We start from the raw sequence: 15,673 nt of genomic DNA on the forward strand, positions 1-15,673 counted from the left end.
AACTTGAAACGCAGATTCATCATAAAACCCAACAAAGCACCAGAGAAACATAAAGAACAATCCATCATTCAAAAATAAACCAAAACATAACTCAAAATACTGGGTCAAACTCACCCAGAACCGTGACACTTCTAAATGCAATAAATTCTGTTTTCATGGATGCCTGGATGTTAAACTTAATTGTTACACGTGGTAAAGCAGCAACGCTGATCATTTTATTAAAGATGAATGAATTTAGACAGTTTTTAACTCTCAGCGATGCTGCAGTGTTTGTTTGACTTTGGGACCTAAAGTGGACAGAGTTTTGGAGCCAGATTACTCCGCGAGGCTCCTGACTACGGTAGCCGTAATGCTCCGACAATCTATCAAGCGGTGCGGCTTCGTAGCTTACCAAAGTCCTACTAAAACATTTCATTCTTCCTTTCTTTTTTTTAAACAATATTTTTATTGCTTTTTGCAACAGCATACAAAGGTTTGTTTTCACAGTAATATCCCCAAACCTCCATCAAATAAAAACACTTGAAATATGCATACATTAGTAAAATATGTGGCATTTATACATATCGAAGGAATTGAAGGACACCAGCCTTGCACGTCTTCCCTTCTAGAAGATCCATGCTTAAATGAAGATAAATAAAGATGAATAAAGGTTTTGTGAAATGACTACTGAGTTCTGGTGCCGTCTCTGGATGCCCGAGGAATAAAAAGAACCGGGGTGAAACTGATTTCGTAACAATAGCTAGCACAGACTAAACAATTTTCCCGTCATCCACACTACTACAGGAGTTGTCCCATGTTTATTTCTTTTATAAAGTTTTTAAATGGCTTCCAAACATCATCAAAATATGTTAAATTGTCTTTGAGAAAACACGTTATCCATTGCCAATACACTGTGCCAAAGAATTTATCCAAGCACCAATAGCGGGAGAATCAGATTTTTTCCAGTTTAATGTAATTATACGTTTTGCATGTAATGTACAATAATCCATAAACTTAATTTGATGGGCTCTTAGTTTAAGATTTTTAGGATACATATGTAGCAGCATCATTTCTGTATCTAAAGCAATCTTTGTATTTAAAATTTGGTTTATTTTGTTCATCACCTCCTGCCAAAATGCACGGACAATTCTGCATTCCCATATACAGTGGAAAAAATGTCCCACGGGCTTCTCCACATTTAAAACATGTATCTGGAATTCTGTTACTATATTTGTTCAATTCTCTGTGTCGAGCGAGAGAATGGCTGTATCTTCCTCTTCACTTATGAAGAATGTTGAGGACTCGTCTTACATTATGAAAACTCTGCCCATGTTTAACAAATCCATTTTGATCATCTCCTATAATAACTGGAAGAGCATTTTCTAATCTTTTGGAGAGAATTTTACAGAGAATTTTTGTGTCTGTGTTGATTAAGCTTATAGGACGCATGTTTTCACACTTATTATTTAGTTTTCCAGGTTTAGGAAGCAATATTATCAGGGACTCCCTCAATGAGGCAGTAAGATTACCAGTATTAAAACATTCTATATACATATCTAAGAGAGGCAGTTCTAATTTATCTTTAAAGTATTTGTAAAGGTTGATTGGAAATCCGTCTGGACCAGCTGTTTTACCAGCATTTAGAGAGTTTATAGCATCAGTAATTCATGCATAGTAATTTGCCTGTCAACATTTTCTTTTTCTTTGTCTGAAATTATGGGTATATCAATTTTATTTAGAAATAAAGATTGCATTCTAGTTGCATTGTTGTATTCAGAATTATATAACGTTTCATAAAACACTTTAAATGCATTGTTTATCTCTAATGGGTCTACTATGATATTTCCATTTGAAGTTTCAAGTTTTGTAATTGCCTTTTCAGATTCCTGCTGTTTTATACGCCAAGCCAGGAGTTTGCTGGGTTTTTCACCTTGGTCATAGAATATTTTAGCGCCGTGTACCACATAAAATTGGCTTGAGGTCAGTAAGTACAACCAGAATTCATACATAAGGCACTGTCGATTTTTTTAAGAAAATTAAAGGATTTTAAGTGTGCCTTATAGTGCGGAAAATACGGTAATCACTTATTGTTGGTAAGTAGGATTGATCTAGATTTGACGGGGGTTGACAACCTTTCTTTCAGATTCTTCATAGGTTCATGCCCCACACACTTCTTTAAAAAAAAATAAATGATCAACAGTAAAAAGGATTCAGGTGAATTATTATAGTATAATATTCAGTGACACAAGGAATACTTGTTCCTTTACTCCTAAAACAATCCTCTTTTTCAGTCCATCTTTTTGCCTGAACACCTTTATTGGGTTGATCCCCCGACCAGTAGTACACAACCTAGCAGGAAGCTAATTCAGTAAAAGGGCTAGATGTTAGAGTCCCTGATAATGCATTGCTTTAAATGGAGAGAATCTTGAGGGATGGCTGTTATGAGCAAAGGCAGCCCAGAAACTTTACCAGCAGCACACATCGTTATGCCTCAACTTTCGGTGTTTTACCCAGGCTAATGTGCCATTTTTTCTTCCTTGGTTAGCTTTAGGTATTAGAGATCTGATCTACATTATCATATTAAGATTTGGGACACATCGTCAGTAGTGGACCTTGGATTCATCGGGTGTTTTGGCCATTATCACTAGACCATCCAAGGAGGCCCTTCCAGGGTTGATCAGACCCCGAAGTGTGTCACTGGTTTATGTTAACATTGTTATTTCTCTTCTTCTTTCTGCTGTTTAGTTTTCTACAGTTTACTTTCTTCTATCAATTCACTGCAACTAAAACCTAATACTTACCTCTTTAACATTTGTGGAGCTTCACTTCTTCAAAGGGATAGAAAAGGTGATAGAGAGAAGTAAGACAAAAGGGACAAGTTAGGAGTAAGCAGAGAGATGAGCCGGAAGGGGGGCGCCTGATCTGGCTTCCCACACCTCCCCACCGGATCGGGCTGTACACTTTACTCCCCACTGCCTCCCAGAAAAGGGAAGAAGAGCAGAGAGGAGGAGAGCGGAACATTTTTCTTTCCTATTCTTTCATTCTTCCTTTTGGTTTCATTACCATGAGGTTAACTGCACAGCCCCCAGGAGGTCCTGAGACAGCTGTATCAGTTAACCAGCAACATTTCTAATGTTATATTTTACCCTTTTGATGCCCCCTGTTGAGGCAGGCCCACCATGGGTTGATCAATCCTGGGCGTGTCTCGTGGTTAGCTGACTGCCTTAGCTGCCCAAGTGATGTCAGCCCTGTTGTCCTCGGGATTCCCATATACTTGTTTGCCATTCACCTAGGGACCAATTTTGAGCCGACAACACATAGCCAGTGACTGGTCCTCTCAGCAGTGTTAGCTAATTCTCTTATAGCCTGCTGTTGCGCCTGTCCTCTGATCCCAATCTCTCTAAGCAGTTTTGCTGTTGTACTGGCAACAATGACCCTGCACCTCACTTCCACCGGGCGCACCTTGATCTTCCATCCTCTGTCCTCTGCCTCAGCTGCCAAGTTGGCATACCACAGCTTCTTACGCTCAAATGCTTCTTCAATTGCTTCCTCCCACGGTACCGTCAGCTCAATGAGGTAAGCAAGTTTTTGGGAGTTAGACCAAAGGACGAGGTCTGGTCGCAGAGTCGTTGTTACAATCTCTGTGGGAAAAATTAGCCTCTAATCCAAGTCCACTTGCATCTGCCAATCCCTGGCAACCTTCAGCGGGCCCAGGTCCGGAGCTGAGGGGTTTGTCCCCGGCTTGTCTCCCTCCCAGACAAATGTTGACGAAAGCTGCCGCTCCTCTTGTTTTGTGAAAGGTGTTGATGGATTTCAAGACCAAATCCTCCTCTGCCCTGTTGGACGTGACCCACCACGTCACGATGCTGAAGAGCAGATTTGACCCGTAGCACAGATGTGGCTGGAGTCCACTTCCTTGCTAGGGTGGGAGCAGTGCCTCTTGCTATGGGGTCTGTGAGTCACATCTCAAACCTCACTTTTGCACACTTAAACTCCTCTACCAGGCTAGAGATAGGCAATGACAGTATCCCGTCGCTACAGAGTCCAACGCTGCTGAGGCATTTGGGAAGTCTGAGCCACGTCTTAACGTAGGAGCTCACTAGCTTCTCTAGTCGATTGACATGATTGAGTGAGACCTCGTACATTGTCAACGGCCACAGTAGTCTGGGTAATAACCCAAACTGGAAGCACCAGAGCTTCAGTTTCCCTGGGAGTGCAGTGTTGTTAATCCGCTGGAGGTCATCGGCCAAGTTCTGCCTTAATTGTTCTAATTGCCACGTATTATTAAGGTCTGCATTGTACCACCGTTTTATGATAGAGATGCTGCGAGATTTACTTAAACTCCATTCTTGCCCATTCGATGTTTTCCAGTACTGTTTAGTTTTTTGGTGTACTGCTTGTTGTTACTTAGGTTTAATTTCTTTTGTGCAATTTTTTGTGCTTCTTTTCTTCTTATTTCTTTCTTCATCCCTCTGCTGTCATTTTTGACATCTACAAGGTGTACAGAATCAGGTCAGTTCTGTGGCACAGAGTCTCTCTCCCTCTCTTTTTCTGCCTGACTTCATTGCCTCCCCTTTTTGTTCAGATTGTCCGTTCCTGAATTCCCTACCCTTTCATCAATCCATCCTTGCATCTTTTCCCTTGTGAAGCCAATCCCATTCACACCCAGGAAGACAGCAACACCTCAAAAAAGAGAGTGTGTATGTGTGAGATGGAGACAAACAGTGGTGAGGTGGTGCTGTATGGGTGAAACAAGATGGGCCAAAAGGCACAGACAATCGGTAAATCGAGCTTTGGGCTTACACAAAAAGACAACAGGAGTTTAAAAAGAGGAGTTTTGTCCTCACAGAACTCACATTCATTCACTGGACGAAAGCAGCAGCGGTGGTGATATGTGCTGTTGCTCACAGCAATTCCACCATCAGGCTGAGTCTTTCTGTGTGGAGTTTGCATGTTCTCCCCGTGTTCTCCGCATGTTCTCCCTGTGAGTTCTCTAAGGGCACTCCAGCTTCTTCCCCGAGTCCAAAGACATGTAGTTAGTAGGTTTGGGTTATTTTAGTAATTTAAAATTGCCTAGTGTGACTGTCGCTCTCTCTGTGTTAGCTCTGTGACAGACTGGTGACCTGTCCAGGGTATACCTTGCCACTCACCCAATGGGGACTGGGATAAGCTCCAGTTCCCCCAGAACCCTGATTCAGATAAGCAGAAGATAATTGATTAAGTGATCAATGGAAAATTTCTTCTTCTTCTTCCTTGAATGTGCAGCCTATGCAAATGTACATATTTGTAGTAAGGGCATAATAATTAACAAAAACTATATGTAATACAATTTTACTGAAATGACTAGAAAAACTAAAATAAAACAACTAAAAAATAAATAAATAAAGGAAATATTTTCACGTATCAACTGTTGGGCGTGGATGCATTTGTTTTTCCTTTGATTCTCAGATTTATTTGAGTTGTAGTGTCTATTCTGAACTTCTGAAAAAACTCAACAACAAATAAACAGTAATGTAAATAAACAAATATCCTTTATATCAGGTTCATTAAAACATTAAAATTATAACTACCAGAAATTACACCAACTATTTTCAAACAAGAACTTAAATGAACTTAAACTCGCTCTGACAACATGTCAAACAAAAACTCAACTGCCAGTGAATAGCCCGGCAGTGTTCACACTACATGATCACAGACTGCTGATTCACTTCACTACAAAGAATAGGAGCTGGAGATAAAAGAATGCAATTTTAGCTTTCGGTTTGACTGACCTTTGATCTCCACAACAACATTTATCCAAGGTAACAATCACAGATCCCTATGAGCAATTCTTATGACAGTAAAGAGGAAGAACTCAGTGGAATAGACCTGTGGCAGAGCTAAGCTCAGGGATGGGGGTGCTGAGGCAACAAGACTAGCTTATGGCTACCTAAGTCTGTTTACCTGTCTTTCAGTCTTTATGTGAAGATAGGCTAATGCTAGCTTAGCATAGAGACAGAAAGAATTGTCTGTTCAGTACTGATGAAAAAGGGGACACTATTAGAGTAACAGATCGCATAAACATGTTCCCAAAGTAACTGATAACAAGCTAAACTTTAATACTAAAAATACTACTAATTAATTTTTAATTCTCTCATATATTAATAATCGTGTTGCTCTAAGGTATTCTTCAACACCAGTTGTTTCCCTTTGATGGTAACTAGTGCAGTAGCAGTGTAGGATGACAACTGCTATTCAAAAATGCTGTTCACTTAAATACTTGGAATATTTAGGAATAAAATGTTTTTTAAAATCCAAAGAGATTAATATCACCATCAGAAATCAATGAAGTGCAGATATCAGGAATCACTCACTGAAACGCGACATCAGGTAACTCAAATACAAAGCCTTTTGTCTGCTGCCCAGGGGCTCAGGCAACAAACTAACCTATTAGTGGAGAGTCTGGACGTGTGTGTGTGTGCAGTCTCAATAGTTTGGTCTACCTTCACTGAAGCATTCTCCCCTCTCCTCTGTTAACGTGCTGTTGCTAAGATACCATCTGCTCATCCTTACTCTTCTACACACAAACAGCAGCTTGTGTGTGTGCGTGTGTGTGTGCATGTGTGTGTGCATGTGTGTGAGCAAGAGACATGTTTCTCACTACCCCTTGACTATCCTTGGTATAAACATTCCTCCTCATTGCTTCACACCCTTTCACCGCATTAAAGGTCACCTGACAGTAAGAAAGGTGTTTAATTCTTCCCCCCACTTGCCTGCAGATCCTTCCCTGTCTCCTGAAACCTGCAGACAATTTGGGCTGACCTGAGAGCAGATAAGAGAATTCAGAAACCAACATTTGTGCCTTACACTTCTTTAAACAAAATCCCACAATGTATTAGTTCTCCATTTAAATATATTAATGATAACACAGTGTATGGCCCACATCACTAAACCAATAGCTGGAGGTACAACTCCCATGAGCCTTTTTACAGTGTGCCAGTGGCAAAGACTCATACAGTGCTGGCAAAACACAGAAAAAGTAAAATTGTCAGATTCTTATCCATTACACAGAACCCTCAGGGTAGCATCTGATCAGTCCCAGTTTGTTCTGCAGCATGGCAACGAGCCGAAACATGCATCCAAAATTATATAGAAAAAAATGCAACAAGGACAACAAGAGTCACACACTTTCCCCAGGAAGTGAAACTTTCACTTGTTATATTGAGTCACGCTCTCAATGCAGTTCCATTATAGTAGGTATGTAGGGACATTATGCCTATTTACTCTGTAAACACAATAACATAATTATAGAAACATTAGACCCTGCAGTAATACAAACAAAACCCCAACAATCATGTGGCCTCTTATGAGAAAGCGCTTGACGACAGACGGAAGGAAGTCCCTTTTCCCAGGAAGAAACCTCATGGATCACCAGGCTTAGGGAGGGGCGGCCATCTGCTACGATCGGTTGTGGGTGAGGAGAGAATGACCTCAAATACCAAGTCACACACTGATGAGTTCCATCCATCCATCCATGAATCCATCCATCCACCCACCCGCCCACCCATCCATCCATCATCATGAATCCATCCATCCATCTATCCATCCACCCATCCATCTATGAATCCGTCGACCCATCCTTGAATCCATCCATCCATCCATGAATCCATCCATCCATCCATGAATCCATCCATCTTCTCCTGTGCATTCAGGGCTATGTTGTGTGGCCAGCAGCCTCAGCAGAGAAACCCAGAACTCTCTCTCCCCAGTCCCCTCCTCCAGCTTGTCTGGGGGAACACCGAGGCATTCCCAGGCCTGAGAGATATAATCTCTCCAGCATGGGCAGACCCAGCATCAATCAACGCTGATTAGTTGATGATAGAATTTACCTCTTCAACTACTGCAATTAACCAATAATTTAATTATTCAAGAGACAAATCCATACAATTGCCGACATACATAAATACGTAGACATACAGATTTTTTTTAGCATCCAACAGATGAAGTGGACTCAGATGATGTTTTCTTTTATACCTCTTGGCTCTGTTATTAGACTTTAGATTAAAAAAAGATGGGAGACTCTGGAGTCTACTTTGAGTGGTGTTTTTTAATTCTGTATTTATTTTTGTCTCTTTCATTTAACCAAATGCCCGCTTCCTGCAGCCTAAACTGCCATGTGTTTTGTTACTCACCCTATTTATGATGTGTTCCTGTCCAAAAAAGAGAAAATATTGAGTGAGTGGCAGTTCTCTGAGGTGAATGGGACAGACTGCTTGGAGCTAAGAAGAAGGTAAAAGTATCTTAAAGAACCACTCATTACAACCAAGCTATGGAGAAATGCCCCGCTCCTGAAAACCACTGATCACAGGAGTTTAGCAATTATTTAGCAGGAGACTGGGCTGCAAAATTTTTTCTGTGTTTCAGCCACAGAACAACACACAGAGCCAGACACTGTAGGGATTGCTGGTGTTTATTTGAACATATTTGTACTCATATCTGAGTGCGTGGATGCCTGCAGCACATTAGATGAGAGGGACATCTTTCAAAATAAAGCTTTCCATGGGAATCCATTTTCTGCTAGTGCTAAAAATTCTCCTAATTTTAGTTTTTACTACGAAAATGATTGCACAAGTGCACTGAGCTAGGATCCGAGGCCCACTACCATTGAGTGATGATTCACTTGAGTGAAATAAACAGCAAAGATGCAAAGAGAAACACAGAGAAAGGTATAGAGAAATGCTCTGTTTATGTGGGCTCTGTCCATCAGCTGGACAAAGGAGACCCAGAGCATTTGGCTTTTTAAAGAACTCATATGAAAAATAAAATAAAGAAAACTCCCACTCCCTTAGTAAACAGTACATGTCTGTGGACAAGGACAAGACTTGTGCGCCTTTGTTTAGTCACAGCTGACCCAAAGGCTTTCCAGTATGACATTGAAACTGTTGTAGCCAAAACTATGTGTCAGGAGCACTCTAGTAGAATCAGTCATTAGTCATTTACATGTATATTAACATTTCCCATATATTCCTGTGCATAAGTTAAAGGCAGTGAGAGCAGGAACAAGACCCCACCACAGAGCATATCGGGCATGTCTGAGTCATACACAGCATGCAATGGAGGAACTGGGGTGAAGGTGGGTTACAAAACGACTTGCAGGACAAAAGGGCTGGCAGTATTTTATGGGACCTCAGCTGAGCGTCATTCTATGCTGCTCATTTGTTTTGTTCCCCAAGTGTCTGAGATCTCCAAACTATCATTTCACCTTAAAACGTAGCTGTCACTCAGCATTAGACCAGGAAACTAAGCTGTTAGCCAGCAGCTCCTTAAATGCCACCATTTAACATTCCCAGCTTGTATACTTAATTAGTTACACAGACAAACAGACAAAGGCAACTTTGTGAACTGAACTAGTAGAAACAGTAACAGTGACAAATAATCGGATCCCATAACTGTACGGTGCATCATGGTGGTGGTGGGAATATTCAAGTTTGGCTGTTCTGGAGTTACCTGGACTGAATTGACTCCACCTGCCCAAGAGGAAGTAGTATGTTTCCCTCTCTGGTTGAAATCGTTCTGGAGAATTATTGATACTGGAGCGGGATAATGAGCCTAAACACACTTTTACAAGAGCTACTAGTTGACCGAGAAAAAATATTTTTTACAAAATTCTGTTGCTGTTAAAGAAAAAGGAGGGAAGATATGTTGAGAAAGACATTTTGATAAAAAGAAAAGTATTGTGACAATAATCTACAATTTGCAGATTTTAACTTTCACTTAAATGAGTAAAATGTGGGACTTTTGAACCCACAAATAAAGATTTGTGTGACTTTGACTGGCTACGATATTATAATGCTGCATAAATATTAACTTAAGAAACGCTTCTGCAGGCGCTGCTTTACATACTTCTAATACCCTGTTCAATAATATTGTTATGATTTTTCAGGTTTTAAATGCGGAACATTTATTTATAAAGTCAAATTTATGCATTTCTTGCACACTGAAAAAGTCACTGGTAACATTTTGTCCAACTTTAACCACAACAGCTATTTCTAACATAACTTTGAGCTGAACACACTGCTCAAAGAAACCTGCTGTGATAAAGCATAAACAATCATGGTGCTCTAAGGACTTTGGGGATACACTGCACTGTCCTCTACATCTCTGTAAAATAATGAAACAATACTGCCCCCTTTTGCTGGAAATATGGGATTTTATTCGATTCAACTTTTATTACAGAAAGAGACGAGCAACCCGAAGAAAAAAGATGGCATGAAAAAAAAAAAGAGAAGATGCTGCCAAAGTTATGTATGCTGGGATTAAATATTCCTTAGTTTGACTTGGTGATTTCAACATGGCTAATGTTAGACATGTCATGCTAATATTACTTTAATTTACTACAGAGTGAGACAACAATCATGATGATTCCAGGATTATTGTTTGAAGCGAGTGGTGGTCACAAGGCTTGGGGCTATGTCTGCATCATTTACAATTAGAATCTGAAATATTATCAAATTACAAGAAAGAAGAAAGAAATCAGGTAGTCATAGTTGACTAACAAAGATGAGAAACATAATGACCCCTCTGGCATATAAGCATATTCTCTAACACAAAGACTCAGATCTTGATCTCTCAATTGTGACAAATGTGACATATTTGCAAAACTTTGCAGCACATTTCCTGTTTCTTTCATATTTTTGCAGCATCGACGACATGCTCCTTCTTGTAATCCTGATGTTTTGAGAACTGAAGTATTTGGATGTAGAGTTGAATTGTCATGCCAAAGTTCTGGTTTGAGAAAAAATGATGAAATCCAGTGAGTACTGTGAAGTATGTGATTCTTACAAAAAGAAAGTATGTTTGTTGTTTTGTCTTATTGTGTGTCTTAATTACTCACAGCATTCATAAAGCCTGTTTATACGAGCAATGTCATTGGCGCTCATCTGAAAAGCATTTCCGAAGTCAAGATTAGGATTGGACCTAGCAACAATCGTTGGCTGCCCATTCCTGGAGAAGGAGTATCTAAAAGAACAAACGAAAGCATATACTGTGACTGTACCATGCTCATATATGCAGCATTCATTCTTATATAAAGAATATTTATGAACAGGGGAGAAAATAGGCCTTTAAAAGTATTGAATAGTCACACTAAAATCCTAGCAATGAATCCGTGTTTTTTAAATTCTGGATGACATTTTCTCTCAGAAAATGCAAAACATGAAAGGTAACACAACACCTTACAAGCTCCATCAAACTCACCTGCCATATTGCATGACAGAGTTGAAGTCATAGGGAGTCTGCAAATTGTTGGTAAGCACTTTCTCAAAGTTGCTCTCTTGTCCTGCACAGATATTTCCAGGAGACAAATGTTTAAATGTTACTCTGTCGTGGCTGCCACGATATTCAACTACAAATCTTTGCTCTCAGCTCTGTGAAGATGACAATTATCTAACCATAAGGTCTGCATGTTGGTATATTTTGTCATGGTCCTGGGTCGGTGACCCAGTGTTTTGAGCTTATTGTTGATTTTGTATTAGTTGTTAGGGTTTGGTTCTGGTGTTCAGTGCTTTATTATCCCACCTGAGTTCTTCCCTGTTGTGCTCTGTTTGTGTCCCTGAGTTTGTGTTTGTAAAACAGTTTGAGTTTCCTGTTTTACTTTGAAGGTCTGGGTCTCGTCGTGTCTAATTAGGTTCAGCTGTGTTCCCCTCTGGTGTGTCATTCCCTCATTACCTTGTGTGTATAGTGTGTGCCTGCCTGTGTTCCTCATTGCGTCATCTGTGTAACCGGGTGTAATTTCTGTGTCTCTCTGCCCAACATTCTCTGTGCGTATGGTTTCAGGTTAGTTCTTTACTTTTCCCCAGTTTAGGTATTGTTAACTCCCCGTTCTGCTCTTTCTGTTTTTTTACTTTGCTTTTACTATAAATAAACACTCACTCGCACCCTAGCCAGTACCTGCATCTTGGATCCTTTTTCTCACAACACCACATGACTGCTGAACCAGCCGTGACGTATTTACAATATAACATTTACATTCCAAGCGAAAATGAGGAAGAAGGTTAAACATGAATGACTACTGCAAAGCAACAAAGAAAGTGCTATGGCAAAACATTTTTTACATGTACATGAATAAATGCTTCCATATCATGAAGACATATATCTACTATTTATACTCACAAAAGACTATTTACTACTATATAATTGGTTTTACTATTTTGTATCCCCCCCAAGCAGTAAAGTATCATGCTTAGTAGTTACTCCATGTTGCATTGTTACTTCCACACTTTCTATTTCCCGTCAAATAAAGTGACTGAGATACTTCTACATTCCTGACATGATGCCTTTGAAGTCTTACAAACATTTATTATTATTGGTTTGAGAGTCTCGGGACCAAAGGAATACCGGATGCACTGCTGTCTTATCTGCTGAGCTTGGAAAAGCACAGCTTACTTTTAAAATGCTCATTGGTATAAAACAGAGTGTCTGCTGTCCTGGACTAATGTGAAGTGTAACCAAAGGTTTGTGTAGTTGAGCTGACCCGGGATGATGTTTTCGGTGAGGATCTTCACATACTGGTCCCTGTCGGAGCGGACCTGCTCATGGTGGAAGCCCAGAGCATGAAGAACCTCGTGTTGCACCGTTGACTGGAACAAGCAACCGTTTCTCTGGAGGGAGATTCCCTGTCCTCGGCTCTGACGGCCCACGTACGAATAACACCTGATACACAGTAAGATTGTTAAAAAACGATTGAGATTGACAGACAAACAGTTATCTACTATCAGCCAAAATAAATAAAAAGATACCGGTCTAACCAATCTCCTAAGGTTTTTAAAGATCTGTTTTCCCTTGATCATTTAACAACCCACCCCAGATTCATCTTATTGCCTTACAAGATGCCAGTCTCTAGTCCTGGCACGAGTGGACTAAACAGTATGTGAAATAATAGAGAACAGATCGTCAAAATGCTATTTACCCTCTTATGAAGGGTATACATTTCATATAGTAGCAAACAATAATAAAGCTGGACATTTTACAGTAGAATTTCAGCACAGGATGGAGCTGTCACATGATACAAATAGAATATTTGCAATAATTATTTACATTTTAAAGGGTTTTGAGGACGTGAGTGTGTCAGTCCTGTCTTGTCATACAGTGTCAGTACAGGGAGTGCATTCTCACCCTTCTCCAGAGAAGAAGTAAAGGTAATTGACTTGGTCTGTCCTCCAGACGAAGCGAATGCAGGTGGACTCGTGGAAGGTGAGCAGGGCACTGATGATGATGTTGCGCTCCTGGGTGGCTGCACAAACAAATACGAGTCTGCTGAGGAGCTTCTTTGAACAACAGTAACACTGCATCACCTTCATGTGTAGTTTATTTGATGCATAGAGTTGAATTTCTCAGACATGCTTTATGAGAAAAAATTCAACAGCTTAGCAATGTTTATGTATATTTTCGTGCTTCCCCTCTCATCACGTGACACCTGACAGTCGTCTGTATATTTAATATTAGCAATCTAAACTGTGCTTAGGAGACTGTTGACACTGCCACTGTGACAATAAAATTACAAGTATAACAAACAGTTTCAGCTATCCATGTGGCAACATCAGTGTAAAAAGGTTGTGTTGGCTTTCTGTGTGTGGAGTTTCCCTGTACTTGCTAGTCACCATATTTCACAGTGAATTTTAAACATAAAGAGTCGATATCCCCATAACTCTCATACTTCCCATGCTTCCATTCCCAGGAGAATGGAAATCAACATTAAATGAAAACATAATTTGACACGTTTGTGGATCTGTTTGCTGTAGTTGTCACAGAGTTTTAGTTTTCTCCGTGAAGCTGGTTTCTAAACATGTTATTATTTTCAGTTTACATAATTTCAGTTCAAGTGACTTATTCTAGAAACAACCTAAATTATATGCCTATTTGATTCATTACATATTTCATCCTTCAGCCTAAACAGCTCGTGTTTCCTGGTCTGTCTTTTAACTCTTTAATAAAGATGGCATTTGACAACAAGTTTAATGAGCATCCAAGGGAGAAATATCTGAAGTCAGTGTTTAAGGGTAAAGTTTGTGTTGCTTACAATATACAGAGGAGATGGAGACAGGTACAGTGACGTGGCTTCCACTTTTGGGCCACTTGCAGCCAGTGGCTGTGCATGGATCAGCATTCTTGGTTAAAGTGGGTGCAATGTCGCCATGAACCAGGCCTTTTGCTGCAGCACAACAAACAGAGAGTGGATGGATGTTCACAGAATGCATGTTTACTTGTTGAATGCTAAGTGATAAAATGTAAAACAAAAAGGAGAAAGTGAGTGATTGATCATCATGAGTGTTGGCCGTCTATTTTCTGTTAACAGGCTCTGGAAATTTCCATTTTTCCTCCAGTATTTCTATGTTAACCAAAAGAGTTTTATTATGTACATTTTCACTTACATATGTCAGCGTTGACTTTTTCAATGATCGCTGAGGCACCCAAAAACTCATCTGAGGACACAAGGGAGTGGCAGCATGTTAACTATAAGCTCTCAGATACAATTTAACTTTAACATCTGGGAAGTATTTTATCGTTCAACGCACCACTTGGATCTTTGATGACAGCAGCCCTCTGCAGTACAAAAACAGCAAACACATTAACTTGCTGTTCATCGCGTTTAAAATCACACTGACAGATTTTGGTATCGTGGTCACTGGTATAAGCAGACATGGTGAGAAGTTCACGGCTTTCACAGAACAGCAGGCAGCGTTTAACAACATTACCAAAACAACAAGAGTCAAACGTACCAGAGAAACGACCGTCATTGACAGGAAGAGGGAGAAGAAGAAAGCTGGAGTCATGATGTTGGTCCTCTGCAGTTAACCTACAGTCAAAGTCTGACCAGCATTTGGTTATGAGAACTTCAGTGTGTATAAATGCTGGAACAGTAAAGTAAATCAATGCTGTGAGGAGAACCCAGAAATCTGATTCTTCTCATCTGGATGTTGAATTTTCTCCCACTGAAAATGCAACATCCACATGAACAGAATCAGCTTTCTGGGACTTCCTTACCTGTACGATTGAGCATGTATCGAGACGAAATGAGGAGGTGAGCTGCTTACCTGCTGTACCAGACGTCTGGTGGATGCAGAAGCTGTTCAGCTGCTGCATCTTTATAGACAGCTCACACAGGGTGTGGTTGACGTTTCACCAATGTCTTTTGAGGTTACTTTACAATTCATGACTTTGTTTTTGCTCATGTCAAAACACTGAAATAGCAACAATTTTCCAGGAAGGAAATTTGAACAAAGAAGCGCAGGCTGATAAAAGCACTGGGATCATTTCATTATTTCAATTAAAAGTTGCAAAACCCAAAGACGTATGCTTTGCCAGTGTAAATGAAATTTTAATCAGACTTGCTGGGGTGAAATTAATGAAATAGCTTTATTACCATTGGGCAGAATAATCAACAAAAACAGGATAATTTATTACATCATATACTTTTCACTGCTAGCACACAAAATACAGAGCTTCCCTCTGAGATGCAGTCAAAAAGGAAAAACTCAGATAAAACACAAATAAACTGAAACTGTGGTCTGAACAAAGGTAGGAAAATTAAACAAAGAAATTCATTAAACCTGTTGGCATAAATGGGCAATAAATTAAAAATCATTGTAAAATCTTGTGATGCATACAAAAAAGATAAATACAGATATAACAGGTGTGACTGGCTGTGGAATCTGTT

General features: G+C 39.9%; 1 protein-coding gene across 1 annotated transcript; it reads right to left on the bottom strand.

Annotated features, from left to right (window-relative positions):
- Window positions 1–10,695: 10,695 nt before the first annotated feature.
- Window positions 10,696–14,789, bottom strand: LOC102193229 (high choriolytic enzyme 1-like). The gene is made up of 9 exons (XM_005746700.1): window positions 14,736–14,789; window positions 14,532–14,559; window positions 14,388–14,438; window positions 14,036–14,167; window positions 13,132–13,249; window positions 12,491–12,669; window positions 11,215–11,296; window positions 10,853–10,977; window positions 10,696–10,743 (listed from the first exon to the last, which is right to left on the bottom strand). Coding segments are annotated over exons 1-9 (771 nt in total). The 3' UTR covers window positions 10,696–10,741.
- Between the last annotated feature and the right edge of the window lie 884 nt (window positions 14,790–15,673).

The sequence above is a fragment of the Pundamilia nyererei genome, unplaced genomic scaffold (assembly GCF_000239375.1).
Source record: "Pundamilia nyererei isolate P.nyererei 1_Seehausen unplaced genomic scaffold, PunNye1.0 scaffold00181, whole genome shotgun sequence".
Lineage (NCBI taxonomy): Eukaryota > Metazoa > Chordata > Actinopteri > Cichliformes > Cichlidae > Pundamilia > Pundamilia nyererei.